At 59.6% G+C, this 14550-nt stretch overlaps 1 protein-coding gene across 9 annotated transcripts in view; it reads right to left on the reverse strand.

Annotated features, from left to right (window-relative positions):
* The window catches only part of RTEL1 (regulator of telomere elongation helicase 1), a 28302-nt gene extending 15903 nt beyond the window's left edge, over positions 1–12399 (reverse strand). For 8 of the 9 annotated variants that reach the window (XM_068525087.1, XM_068525086.1, XM_068525090.1 and 5 more), the window contains exons 1-10: positions 12318–12399; positions 11304–11564; positions 10186–10381; positions 9817–9910; positions 9193–9274; positions 8934–8994; positions 5678–5753; positions 5148–5232; positions 4785–4850; positions 3981–4134 (exon numbers count right to left, since the gene is read on the reverse strand). In XM_068525087.1, coding sequence (XP_068381188.1) covers positions 3981–4134; positions 4785–4850; positions 5148–5232; positions 5678–5753; positions 8934–8994; positions 9193–9274; positions 9817–9910; positions 10186–10381; positions 11304–11405 — 916 coding nt within the window. In that variant the 5' untranslated portion in view covers positions 11406–11564; positions 12318–12399. Of the gene's footprint in view, positions 1–3980; positions 4135–4784; positions 4851–5147; positions 5233–5677; positions 5754–8933; positions 8995–9192; positions 9275–9816; positions 9911–10185; positions 10382–11303; positions 11565–11981; positions 12135–12317 lie in introns of those variants that run through there. The other variant, XM_068525085.1, reaches the window with a different exon arrangement.
* Positions 12400–14550: the final 2151 nt, after the last annotated feature.

Genomic DNA, 14550 nt, shown 5'->3' on the forward strand with positions numbered 1-14550 from the left:
CGTGCGCCTAGAGCCCGTGCTCCACAACAAGAGAAGCCACTGCAATGAGAAGCCCGCGCACCACAACGAAGAGTAGCCCCCGCTCGCGGCAACTAGAGAAAGCCCGCGTGCAACAAAGGCCCAACACAGCCAAAAAATAAATAAATAAAATAAACAAATAAAATCAACATAAACGGCAAAAAATGGAGTATGAAATGAAATATAAACATAACAAATGAGCTTAAAATGAATAATATGACCACAGTGAAGCAGAAAGAAACAACCCAAGGAACCTCTGAAAGAGCGTTTTCATTCTGTGGTCACAGACCAACGACAAAAAGGACGTGAACAAACATTAAACCTAGCGAGTAGATGTTCATTTATCCGTGGGTGGGCTGGCAATTCTCAAACAACTGTCTGTGGGTTCTAGGATCAAACAAGTAAGTACGATACTGAGAAAAAATGGAAGCTTGTTTTCTCACAAAAGGCGTTACGAACATGGAGAGGGAGGAAAGAAGAAGGAACCGCGTGGTTCTGGACTAAAACTGGCGCGGGCGAGAGCGTGAACTCACAATCCTACGCACATGGGTGTGGGGGTGAGCACGTGAGCACGTGGGCCCACGTGCTGACGCGGAGGCGGAGGGTAGTACAAGACCTCACACGGAAGATGGGAGGATGAGAAGACTCATCATTCTGCAAACATTATGGAAATCATTAACTCAGGGGTGACTCATTAATGGATGCCACAAATGACTTAAGAATCACAAATGGAAAAGCAGTGACTTCACAGCAGAAACACCCAGCAGCCATCACGTAACCAGACTGAAGTTAACGTCACCAATGTCACCTGCGAGACGACGCAAGTCCGCGGTATTCCCACCAAAATTCAAAACCTGACTGCAACCATGAGAACACAGCAGACAAATCCAAACTGTAGGACAGTCGACGAAATAACTAGCCTTTCTCTTCACAGGCCCGGAGACCACAGCACCGGGCAGAGGGGTGGCTGTGTTTCGGGCCTTACCGAGGACAGCTGGGAAAATTCTAATGCTGCTGCCGATTAGACGAGAGTGCAGTACGGATGCTGGTTTTATGATCGGATTGTCAAAGAGAATGTCCTTGTTCTCAGGAAACACACGCTAAGACACGGAGTAAAGGCGCCAGGCCGGCAACCGCCCTGAAGGAGGCAGAGAAAGAGGGAACCTGTCCACTCAGTGGGGGGCTGGTCAAATGGGGCAGAGCATCGGCCGCGGGGTCTGGGGAAGGCACGCAGCAGCTGTAGCAAGTTAGCTGCGAGCTGGTGAGAAAACAGAAGATGACGGTGTCAGGACAGGACATAAGACATGAAACAACAACACGAGCCAGGTTTTCTAAAACTCAGAAATGAAGCAACGAACTCAGACACAACTAGGAGAAAAAAACACTTGAGAAATAAAGATTAAATTAGAAGAACACAAAAGTAGATACATGCCACATCATCTTAAAAGAAACAGATGGTGAAAGGGGGGAATTTTTATAAGTCAAAGAAAAATAGAGACAAAAGGATTTGAGAGAGTGACAGGTTCTGAACTCAGGTGGAAGAGACACGACATGATCCCTGGAGCAGAAACCGAAGCCAAGGCTGGGCCCTGAGCGCTGCCGTGTGGGACAACATCCCCCCCAGGTAAGAGGAGACTTGGAACTACAGGCTGAAAGAGCTCATCGTACATCGATCCGGAAAATCAACACTGAGACAAACTGCAGCAAAATTACTGGGCTTTAAAAAGAAAAAAAAGTCCTAGAACAACATCCAACTTTAAAAGTAAAAGACAATTTTAAAACAGCAAGGTTTATGACGCATGTGACTGCCAATCAGAAAATCCATTCCTAGATACGCCCCTGGAGAAATGCTGACCTATTTACTCAGGCACATGCATTCGGGGTCGAAAGCAGCTGACTCAGAAATTCCCATCGCAGGTAAAGACGGTGAAGCCAGGACCGTGCATCCACGAGGACACCTAAGCAGCAGGGCACAGCGGGCCAAGGGACCCGGCCCGAGACCCGTCCAGGACGGCTGCAGAGTCAACCTATTTTCGTGGTGCTGCTACTGCCGCTACTGCTATTCCTACTGATACACGATTTGCCTTTTTCCTTCTTTCTCTCACAAATATACAGTGTAGTTTCCCAGAGGCTGATACTGGTCCCCACACAAGTCCGTGTTCTAATCCCTGGAACCCACGAATAGGTCAGCTCTGCGGCCAAAGGGACCTGCAGATGCAACGGAGTTGAGGACCCTGAGATGGGGCGATAATCCTGGATTATCCGGGGTGGCCCTAAATGGAACAGCAGGGTCCTTACAGAAGCAGAGGAGACCGAAGAAGCAGAGGTCGGAGACGTGGGGTCACAAGCCAAACAACGTGGTGCCTCTAGAAGCTGTAAAAGACCAGGAAACGGATCCTCCTCTGCAGACTCCAGAAGGAAGAGCACTGCTGGCCCATCCTGGGCTTCTGGGCCCCATGAGATAATACATTTGTGTTGCTTTAAGCTAAGTCTGGAAATTTCTTTTAGCAGCACTAGGAAATGAATACAGCCATGATGTGTAGTATCACAGCAGCCCAAAGCAGGAACAGTTACGAGATCCAATTACCTTGTATTAAGCCAGATATTAAAGAGATTTGCAAAACTGAAATAATGCCACTCTTCTAATTTTTAAAATATAGTTATTTTTCCAAAAAAGTGTTATTTATGTTAACATGTCATGGATTGAATTGTGTCCTCCAGAAAGCTATGTTCAAATCCTAAACCCTGACACCTGTGAATGTGACCTTATTTGCAGATATGGTCAGTCAGGATGAGGTCCTAGAGGACTGGGTTGGGCCCTCCTCCAGTGACAGGCGTCCCTATGAGAGAGGACACAGTGTGAAGACGGAGCGAGGCGTCTACAAGCCCAGGTCAGCCAGCAGCTGCAGAGCTGGGACAGGGAGGCCTGGAGCACATGCCCCGGGAACTCACAGGAGGAGCCGCCCCGGCTGACACCCAACACGTGGACGTCTGGCCCCAGAACTGAAAGGATAAACCTCTGTTGTTGAAGGCTCCCAGCCTGTGGTACTTTGTTAACGCAGCCCTAGGAAACTGACACGCAACTGTCCGTTATTTACTTTTTTAGTTTTTACTTCTAATGCACTAATTATCCATAGATGTAACGCACATAAACAAAGCTCAGTAAGTTTCAAGATCGTAAAGTATAAAACATAAAGGGTCCTGAAGCCAACATGTTTGAGAACTTCTGTGCTAAACACACAAAGCCGTTTACAAACCCTCTCTCCCCCAACACAACCTGTGAGCGCGTCAAAGGAGGCCTGGAGACCCTCGCAGAGGGGGCGGAAGCAGGCGGCCTGGCGGCAGCAGGGGCCTCCGCGCCCTCTGGAGTCTGTCCACGTGTGTGACCGTAAAGGGACCGGGAAGCTGAGGCTGTTCACGCCCCGCCCCACACTCGCGTGAAGGACACGGCGGGACGTGGATGACGTCCACAGGGCAGGGCACAAATGCTACGAACCTGCAGCAACTCGACGGTAGAAACGCTTGCTACAAAGTGGTCTGGGTGAGCAAAAGGTGGGTTCCTAACACTAACAAAGGCCATGCAGAATGTCTGGACAAACTAACTGCGCCCACCAAAGATTTCTACACACACTGCAATCACTGCTGCAAAAGGAAAATGCGGGACATGACTCTCTGAGCGTCGCTCCTGTGGACGATGCCCGCAGGTCATTACAAAATGTTGTTGCGGCTGACACCCTTGGTTTTCACTTCTATGCAGTAGAGGCAAGTTCACACCCCCGGGGAAACGGTGAAAAGGACTTGAGAAAGTGCTGACTGGTTGGGCGGTACCCACCCCCCCAGCCCCATCTGTGAGGCCAAGAAGACTCTTACAGAGGCTGGCGCTGCCCCTAAGGCTGACTTGAAAGAAGGGCCCTGGGCGGACGGGCCACTCGTCTGGTCTGCGGTCCCTGCCCGGAGCGCACCTGAGCCGGCGGCGTCCGCGCTGAACTCCGGGTGGAGCTCGGCCTGCTGCGCCACCTTGGTCTGCTCCTGCAGCACCTGGTCTATCACGTCCAGTCCCGAAGCCACGTCGTGGGGCGTCAGGTCGAAGGACGCGGCCTCCTCACACATCTTCTCCTGTGAGCCCGAGCACACCCGTCACGGCGCTCCACGAGGCAGAGGTGAGGGGGGCAGAGGGAGGGGAAGCAAGAGCCCCCCAAGCCCCACCTTGTGTTCTCAAGGCCGGGTCTCAAACTGGTCCAGAGACGGATGTCTGGCCCAGACAGTGTTTGAAAACAATTTTACTTGAGCTGCCTACATTTTATAGTTAGAAAATTTCCCGTTAAACTCTAGCTTCTAGCTTCTCTCCAAAGCCGAATCTGGCCCATGGGCGCACCGTCCCCATGGCAACAACTGCCTGGAACCCAGCGGGGCTGAGGATGCCAGGCTCCCCAGGTGGCCTTCCTCCAGTGCTCTGGCCAAGGCCCAGCACTCCTGGAGACGTGGTCCTTGGGCCCCGACAGAGGCCACAGGGCAGGGGTGGCAGGGCGAGCAGGCAGCAGGGAGGCAGCCGCCGGGGACAAGAGGGAAGAGAAGGAAGGGGATGGCAGGAAGGGCCTGGGGCTCTTGCGTGCAAATGGCAGGCACAGGCCGGCAGCCCACCCTGCCCAGTTTTGCTTGGTCCTGATGGTGGGACGCGGGGAGGTCTGGACAGAAAGGCCCAGCTGTTGTGCGCAAGAAATTGGGCAGGAGAAAGGGGGTGTTGGGAAGGCCACCCAGACACTCACCACGTTGTGAGCTTCGTCGAAGACCACGACCGTCCCCTTCAGGTCGATGCCATGTGCACGGCGGCTCTACAGCAAGAGAGGAGGACGCCAGGCTGGGGCTGATGCTCCCAGGCGGCCTCGCGGGGTCCAGCTGGAGAGAGGGACATGGACCCCGGCCGCGCGGGGTCCCCTCACTCCTACCAGGCCACACACTCCCAGAGCTCAGAACGAGTCACAGCCCCGGGCTGGTGAGGGGCTGGTCCCTCGGCGCCAGCCTGCGGCTCAAAGCGAAGGTCTGATCCCAGCATGGCTCTGCCAGCCCCTCCCGAGCCTGGGACACGCCCTGCCATCAAGCACCGTCAGCTACGCAGGCCGAGGCCTTACCTTGGTGTCCAACAGGTAGTTGTAGGGCATGAAAATGATGTCGGCCTGCTGCTTCAGGTTCCGAGACAGGTAGTAGGGGCACAGCCTGGAGGGGGAGGAGGTGCTGGGGCACGGCGCAGGCTGGGAGGGTTCCCCGGGGCGCGCGCGAGCTGGGGCCTGGGGCAGCGGGAGGGCTTGCTGGCCACCCCTCACACCATCAGTTTTCAATCGTGTGAGTGGGTCACCCATTTAAAAATCCACAAAAACAAAAAGACCAAGCCTGATGCTGGACGGGTGGATGAGATGGTGAGAAGCAGGACAGTCGGGCAGGCGCCACCACGACTGGAGCCCTGGAGCTACGAGGTCGCAGCCAGCGTCGGAGAGGAGGGGCAGTATGGGGGGGGACGAGCTGGGCGCCCCAAGAACAAAGGCCCACCGGGCGGGGGCAGGGGGCTGGGGGCTACGAAGGAGCGTCTCACTTCTTCCATTACTGCAGGAAAGAAACGTACCCGCCTCTGCACGTCGAGGAGGCCCAGCCCTGGGGGGGTTACCTGTGCCTGGTCCCACTCCTGACCAGGTCCTCGATGTCCAGGATGGGGCTGGCCAGCTCCTGCTCCAGGCTCTTCTCTGGGGACACGGGCGGGAGTAAACACAGGCTCTCTGGTCCACTGAGTCCCAGGACCACGGGAGGCACCCAGGATGGAATGGCTCCTGGCAACAGGCAGCTCCTGGGGAGGGCGCTAAGCCTAAAGCGAGTCCCAAGGGAGCCCTGCTCTGTGCCTTGGGCAGCTGCAGGCCTGAGGCTGAACACCAAGAGGAGACCCCGGGGTGGGGTGGGGTGGGGGCCGGCCCTCAGCCTGTCACCGCCAGACGCTCTCCAGGCTGGGCGGCTCCCATGAGCCCCGGGGCACCTGCCCTGCAATCAGGCTTCAGTCTGGCAGCAAGTCCCTTCCTCTCTCGCTTCACCTCCCACACAAGAACAAGCCCATAGTCTCCCTCTGAAGGAAGCCAGGCTCCACGCGGCCAGCAGCAGGAACACTGAGCTGTCACTGCCTGTGCTGCCCGGGCAGGGGTGCAGAGCCGGGGCCGGGCGGGCAGGAGGCGCAGAGCCCACCTGAGGCCCCGCAGCCCCGGGGCCCCTTCCTCAGGATGCAGCCCCGACAGGCCCCACTCCCTGCTGGCTGTGTGTCCCTGGGCAGGACGGGCCTCAAGAAGGGACACGGGCCCCCCAGCTGGGCACGCAGGAATCAGCCAGGGAAGCGCTATAACCCAGTGACGCCCAGGCCTGTCCCAGCGGATGGGAGCAAAGGTCTCCTCTGATAAGCACCCAGAGTCTCAGGGCAGCCCCATGTGGACACAGGTCCCTGGCTCCCAGCTCCACGGGGGCAGGTACCAGACCCAGCCCTTAACTGCACAGACCAGAACACAGACGCCCTCAGCAGTGACCGCCCCCAGGGTGCCCCCCCCCAAGACAGCAGGCAGGGGATGGAAGAAGAGCCATCCACTCAGCAGCACCATAGCAACAGACCAGCCAATCGGCACACTCCGCAGCAGGCCAGCCCCAGAGCTCAGTAACCTACCTGGGGCGAGGGGGGCTGGGGAGGGGGGGGCGAGGAAGAGAGGGCAGTCAAGAGGAGACAGTGGAGAGGAGGGCGAGGGGCCCGGCCGGGCCGCACTGCTTGCTCCCCGCGGGCCGCGGCCAGGCAGGGCTCCCGCTCTGCACGCCTCTCAGACCCCTCCTGGGGTCTCTGCCCACTCCTCTCCCCCTCCGAGGCCTGGGCACCTGCTGGAGACACCCCACTGCATCCCATGGGTCAGCTGGCAAAGGAGGCTGAGACGGCCAGGGTGCGCCGGTTTACGGGGAGTGGACGCCCTCGATGAGCAGGCAGAGAGAGCACAGCAGAGCAGGGGCAGGGACTGGGGAGGGGACAGAGGCCGGAGCCAGCAGGCCAGCTGGGGCAGCCCCTGCTCTGCCACGCAGGGCCTGGGGCAGTGGGGGGCACCTGCAGCCAGGGGCCCCACACGCAGCAGCTCCAAGGGTGCCTCCACCGTGGACGGGAAGCTCCCCCCAGCTCCCACCCCTCCCCTGGCCTCCTGGCCCCTCCCGCCTCAAGAACTCTCCAGGTGAGGTGAGGGGTTGCTGCAGGTGAGGGGCAGGACCCTGCAGGTGAGGGCTGGTCCAGCAGAGAGGGCAAGCTGGCCACTCCAAGCTGCTGTGGAAAGGTGGCTGGAGCGGTTCACACCCAAACGGCTCTGGCCTGTGGCCAACAGGACACCTGGAACCCCCTTTGCCAGGGACAAGGACGGGGAAGGCAGCCACAGTGCAGCAAAGGGGGGACGGCTCCGTCGAGCATCACGGGCCTGACGCCAGGGCGCTTGGGAAGGCAGGACTGAGGGCAGAGGGCCGAGTAGCGGGGGGACGAGGACAAGAGACCAGCCTTCAGGTGACCCGACACCCACAGGCCTGATGCTGACGGGGCAGCAGAGCTGGCGGCCAGCAGTCTCCAGCCCGGGGCCATGACAGCTGCCACAGGCCATCCTCAGCCTTACACTTCACTGCTGTCCTGAGGGTCCTTGGTGCCACCAGACCAAGGGACACCGCCAAGGGGAAGGCGGTGAGGAACGAGCCTGGGACCCTGGGTCCTCGCCCCAGAGGCCAAGCCGTGCAGCCCTACCCACAGCCGGCCTGCCAGAGCCCAAGCCGGCATCAGGCAACCCCCCTCCATTTCTCCAAGGGCGCTGGGACTCCCAGTTCAGGCCTCTGGGACTGTACTGCTGTCCTGACCCGCTGCCTAGCACAGGCCTGGCCCACTGGGGTCGCCCAACCTGAGTAGACGGTGGCCTGTGGGTCACCAATGTGAACACTCCAGGGCCCGGCTCACCGCAGGGTCTGAGTCCCAACCCTGAGGCAGGAAACAGAGAGAACCCTGACCCCACAGAAGCGTGACCCCCTCCCCCAAGGCCACACAGCCCTGTCTGGAAAGGCCACACAGCCCTGTCTGGAAAGGCCACACCACAGAGAAGCCTCTCTGCCATCACCTGTGGCTCTAGAAGTCCTGACAGACACAAAGGACAGCCACAGGCGGAAAAGCAGGAATCTGGAGGCAAGGGCACCAGTGCCGCCCCACTCTGGGCCCCAAGAAAGTCAGTGACAGGAGACAAAGAGACCCCCCCTTCACAGGGCCCTGGGCACCTGCGGTCACACCACCACGCCGCACCTGGGCCGGCCGTTGTCACGAACACTGTGCTTTCCACTCTCATCCGTTTCTGGATGAGGCTGGAGGAGTCACTAGGAGGACCCCAGGGGCTCAGGGCACGTCACACCCACACAGTGACAGGATGCACCACAGAACCAGCAAAGGGAAAAACATGTGGAGGAGCTTCCAGAACCCCCTCCCTGGCTGACTCCCCCAGAATGAGCCGAGACCACGAGTGAAATGCTCTCCAGAGACCCAGCGCCCAGGGGGCACTGGGGGCCGCTCACGTGGGCACCCCTGCCTGGCAGGCGCCCAATTTCCAGCCTTCCAGGAGGGAGCACGTACTCTGCACAAACCACGCTGTTTGCACAGTTCAGGCCCTTGCTCGGCCCCACCGCGTGAGCTCCTCTGCACGCACGCCAATGCTGATCAGGAGACAGGGCTCAGGCACCTCAACAGCCCAGAGCGGGAAGCAACCAGGCTGGAGCGCTGAGGGGCAGGAGCCAGCAGCCCAGGAGGCCACTGAGCCCAGCCCCCAGAGGCGCCCAGACTCCACTCCCCCTGCAGCGCGCCCTCCGTGGGCAGGAGACACCACCCCAAGCCCTCTCACCTTCCACGTTGTTGTAGAAGTGACAGGAGCGACTTGCCACCTTCTTGCGGCACAAGTGGACCTGGGTGAGGAGGTCTGGGCTCGTGTGACGGCCGAGCGCTGCCCCAGCCCCAGCCAGGCACCCCCTGCCAGCTCCACCCGCGCCAGCTCTTTACCCCTCTGTCCCCCAGGGGCACAGCTGGGGGCTCCAAAGCCCGGGCAGCACCCACGCAGCAGCAGCAGACCCACCAAGGCCAGGGTGGGCGCCCCAGGAGCCCACCTGCATGTGGTTACTCTCCTGCTTCTTCACCTCAGGATGGATACACAGCTGCTCCCGGGAGCCCAGCACACACACTCGGGGCCTGGTGGAGGAGACGGTTGGGGGGCCCAAGGATCAGAGCGGGGGGCCCCAGTGCTGTCCAGCGGCAGGAGCCACGTGGGCTGCACCGGGAGCCCAGGGAAGCTTGGCTCACACGCCCGCACGGGCAGCCAGAGGGAGTGGCTGGGGCAGAAATCCACCCCGGGCTCGAGAGGGGCTTTCACCGCGGCACGGCCCGCTCTCAGTCAGCATCCAGGGCGAGCAAGGAGGCGAGGCCGAGAGACTGGGGCAGGCCTCGGGGAGACCTTGCCACCTGCATGCTCCCTCTCGGGGGAGGCCGGTGGGGAGGGGACACCAACTCCCCTGCGGCAGTGCTGGGGGCTCCGACATGGGGCAGGGCCTCCCCCCGCGCAGCTGCCCCGACCCACGCCCACAGCTGACACCCCGATGGCTTCGAGGAGCTCAGGGCGTGAGCCTGAGGTCAGGGCGGCAGCCCCACAGCCAGAGCACAGTGCGCGCCCAGGGTGGCGTCCAGGCAGAACACCCCCGTGACCCCGAGGCAGGGGTGGACGCCGCCTGACCCACCGGTAGGAGGTGTTCCGGAGCTCCCTGATGGCCTGAGTGAGCTGCGAGTGGGTCCTGGAGGCGTAAATGATCTTTGGGACGTCCGCGTAGCACGCTGCCCGGCACAAGGGAACAGGACAGGTCACGGCCCACATGTGCAGTAACCCGAGGCACTCAGCTAACTCGGCCCGGGGACAGCTAAGCATCGGATGCCCGATACTCGCTACAGGAAGGAGTGCAGTGGGTCTCTCTGCAGGGTCCTCACTTGGCCAGAAGGCTCTGACCCTAGGTTTACAGCCAGGACGGCGAGAAGTGACGTGGCAGCTACAACCCCCCTTCCTTCCCCGCCTCCCTGCCCGGGGCCAGGAGAGGGGCAAAAAGGGGCATCACCTGGGACATCTCCTTCCGGGACAGCGTTCCCCCAGGACGCCAAGGCGCGGTCAAGGAAGAGCTCCCCTGACGCCCTCTCGGCAATCCTGCGGGCAGAGACAGCATCTCGGAGGTGCTCCCGCCAGGCCAGCGTGCTGCAGAGGAGACACAGGGTCTTCCCCGTGCCCGTGGGGCTCTCCAGAACGCCGTTCACTTTCTAAATGGGGTGGGGAACAGGGTCACGGGGAAGCAGGGGCAGGCTCCGCAGGCCACACAGCCCACCTGAGGCAGGTGGCTGAGTGACAGAGCGTCCCCCCGCTCTGCCCCCACTCAGCGGGGGACGCAAAATGCCGCAGGACCTCTCCACTCTCAAACCAAGAGCTGTAGATCAAACCAGGTCTCGTTAGCTAACAATTTACAGAGCATTACCCAAAATTCCATGGTATTTTCCAGTCTAATATAAACAAGAAGATGACTAATTAGGTGTCAAGCCCCAGAATAGGAGTTTGATTTTGTATCCAAGCAGCTACACTACCTGAACGGAATCTGACGGCCTACACAGCTCTCAGCCAGTAGCCTGAGTGGAAACCTGGGCAGACACAGGCATGTCTGCAAAGTTGCCGCAGGAATGGGAACATGGGCCCAGCTACAGAGGCAGCCCTCAAGGGCTGGGGGCTTGGGCAGGGTACAAGAGGGCATGCCCAGCAACCCAGCAGAAAGCAAGCTGCACCCTCTGAGGTTTAACGACCTCCCCTAACGAGGGCTGGCGCCACCTGCCCCTCTGTGCGAAATACTTCCTCCAGCCCCTCAGCCGGCTGCTGCTCGTCGCTGGGCCTCAGCTGACATTCCACCTGCGCAGAGAGGCCCCCAAGGCGCTCTTAAGCCTATCACCTTATGTCTTTCCTTTCCAGCACTCCTCACCGGCTAGAATTACCCTTTTTGTTTATTTGTTTAGCATCTCTCCTACCCCACCTAAAACATGAACCCTATTTATGGTCAACTCCCACGTCCAGAAGGGTAGCTTCACCAGTAGGACCTGGCCGGAGTAAACAGGACGGTGCATGTACATTAGGTCTTGCTGAGGCTCTACCCACTCTGACCCATCCCCCGGGGACAAGCCCCTCAGTCTGCAGCCTCACCTTCTGCAGACACTCCAAGACCTTGCTCATGTACTCCTCCTGGCATTTGTACGGCTGGAAAGGGAAGTCCACTGTCACCCCATTCAGGGTTATCTTGGGCATGCTGGCTTACTCTCGGTCTCGGGCGGACACAGAGGTTGGCTGAAACGCAGGCTGTGTGGGTCTGCGAGACAAACCCCCCTCTGAACATCTCAGGGTCTCAGCCGCTCCAGGTAAGTTATGCCAGCCTGTGCCGCTGGGACACGTTCTGCACGGGAGCCCCTACGGCAGAGACGGGAATGACAAGACTGTTTTTGGCGACCCTTTCCCGAGCGCCAGGCCACTTCACCAGTCCCCTCAGGCAGTGCCTCCGCAGACAGGTCCGAAGGCGAGCCTGTGACATCCTGTCACAAGGAGCTCGGAGAGGTGTCGGCCCTGCCTTGTTCTCCCGCCCCAGGCAGCTCCACCTTGCTCCGGGAGAGGCGACAGGAGAGGGGCCAGATGCAGCTCCACGTGCTCCACCCGCAATAACACTGCATTGACCTCCGCCAGAGCTTGAAGGGCCACAGTTCCCAGCGGAGCCCCCCCCAGCCTGGGCCGGTCGGGACCCCCCGCCCCTGCGGCTCCCAACCCTCCGCTCCACGGGCCAGCCCCATCCCTCCCAGGTGGGCAGCGAAAGAGCACGTGTGCTGCTCTGACCTGGGACGCGAATCCGTACGGCGCCCAGCAAACCACTCAGCCTCCCGAGGCCTGGTCTCGCCTGGACACTCGGACTAACAGCCCCGCGCTCCTAAACCCCGCCAGGCCGCCCTTCCCGCGGGCCCGGCCCCTCCACGAGCGCGGAGCCGGGCACTACGCGCCCCACAATGCAGCGCGCCAAAATCGCCTGCGCGCGGCCCGAGGGCTGCGCGGGGCCTGCCGGGAGTTGCAGTTGCGGAAGCCGCCGCTTGGGCACAGGTTCCAGTGCCAAGGTCTCCGCGGGGAGCCTTCCACGACCGGGATCCCCAGGACTTTGCCCCAGTCCGTCAGACTCACCACCACCGCGTCCTCAGCCGGCAGCCGGTCCGACCTTGCGGGCTGAGGCGCGCAGTCATCCCTGAACGCGCTGCACTTCCGCCCCCAATTCCGGTCCGTTGCGCAGTGCTCCGGCCGGAAACTGGTCCCCTCCCTCGGGGTCCGCGCTCTGCTGGCGCGCAGCGTTCCACGTCCCACCCGCCCCTTCCGTTGACCCTGAGCCCGGTGACCGGCACGTCCTCGCCCGCGGGCACGAACCTGGGGTCCCGCCGTCTCCTCCCTCCCCACCAGGTCTCCATTCCACTTCCCGCCTGGGCCAGGCCCCCTCGGACAACTGCCCGGACAACAGCACAAGCCTTCTGACAGGTTTCCTGTGGTTTCCCCCCTTTTCTCGAAAGACCCAGAGGTCTTTTTAAGACTTGAGTCTGAGCTGATCACTCTCCTTAAATTTCGCAAATGGCTGCCCCTTGCCCGTGACTCGGCTCCTGAGAGCCCCACCAGCTCCTCTCCTTACTGTCCTCTGGGTCCAGCCGCTTTTCCGGTCAATGTCCCCCACTGGTCAGGGCGGGACCTCTGAATCCCCAGCACCCAGCACCAGCTGGCAGTCAACAGGGAGGTTCCAGGGGTCTTCACAGCTCTGTGTGGTCAGAAGTGTTTGTCTATGGACGTCCCTGGTGGCGCAGTGGTTGAGACTCTGCAATCCCAATGCAGGGGGCCTGGGTTCGATCCCTGATCCAGGGAACTAGAACCCACATGCATGCTGCAACTAAGAGTTCACGTTCCACAACTAAGGAGACCATGAGCCGCAACTAAGGAGCCCGCCTGCCGCAACTAAGACCCAGCGCAACGAAATAAATATTTTTTAAAAAAAGAAGTGTTTGTCTAGGTGACCCCAGCATGCCCCAAAGAGCACCAGGAAGAAATTGACGCTGAAGTGACAGCCCACAGTCGCTGGCAAGGCTGATTTTAGAAGGTCTCGTGGGCTGTTTAATGTCCAGATGTTTTCCCGCTGATGGCACCTCAATGCCACATGAGTGTCTAGGCTGATGTGTGTGAGATCATGCTTGGGGAAGCCCCTGGCACACACTGGCATCCACCCACACCCACTTGTTCCAGTGAGGGGACAGTAGAGTGTCTATCTCAGCAGGGAGCTTGGAGAAGAGGAGACCCGGCCACACACTTGCTGAATGCTCACTAGGCACACATTTCAGTACTACCGTCCATGCAGGCATTAACACGGTTGTCCTTCCAACGACCCCTGAGATAAGTGCTTTTATGATCCACTCCTTACAGGTGAGGAAAGGAAACACAGGCTGGGGTGGTTAGTAGATTTCCCGAAGACGGCAGCAAGTCCCAGAGCCAGGAGTCCCACTCTTCACCTCCACACCCCCCATCTTCTGAGAGTAATGGCATTTCCCCCACAAAAGTCCAAGGAAGGGAAGTCCAGGACCCAGAGACTTGGCAAACTCCTGGGCCAGAAATGGAGCTGAGGACCCTGGTCACACACTGTGCATAGGGACTGCCTGCCCAGGCTCCTATTAATCATAACACGTAAATGCTGTGGTACTGAGTCCTGAGAGGTGAGCAGAAGGGGAAAAGAAGGCTGGCCATAGCAAGCCCCCTCAGCAGGCACGGGGATCTCGATCAAGTCAACGAACTTGCACTGAGCGTCTGCTCTGGCAGGCTTTGTGGGACTCCCACGGTGGACCAGACCCCGTGTGGACCACAGGACTGATGTTAACCAGTCACATGCTTGCTGTGTGTGCACACAGAGGTCCTGAGCCCTCCTCATCTCTCTCTGTGTTCCCGAGGTTTCCCAGAGGTCTAGTTCTGGCTCTAGGACTTCATTGCTTGTGGAGTCAGCACTTCTCTTGGCCTCGGTGGCTCCGTCCCTAAAATGGGAATGACGCTCCATCTGCCTGACTTCCCATCCCCATCACCAAAGAGGTGACATGGTCACTGTGGGAACAGCTCTGCCTTTGGGGGTATCAACCAAAACCCTGAGTCTGGCGGGGGGAGGGGCAGGATGCCACCGACTCACCAAGTGTGCGACTCTCTCCTACACCACCTGGGGACTGACACCATTGTCTCATCTCACACCCGAGAAATAGAGGCCCAGAGAGGTCAGAAACTCGCCCTCAGTCACACAGCAAGTAGATGTCAGAGCTGGGATTGGCTCCAGTCTCTGTCTCGCTCCAAAGCCTTTGTTCTAGGCCTCTTCACATCAATTTACCCTCTTCTCTGCCTCAGGAGT

This window comes from Eschrichtius robustus, chromosome 16 (genome assembly GCF_028021215.1).
Source record: "Eschrichtius robustus isolate mEscRob2 chromosome 16, mEscRob2.pri, whole genome shotgun sequence".
In the NCBI taxonomy this organism is placed as follows: Eukaryota; Metazoa; Chordata; class Mammalia; order Artiodactyla; family Eschrichtiidae; genus Eschrichtius; species Eschrichtius robustus.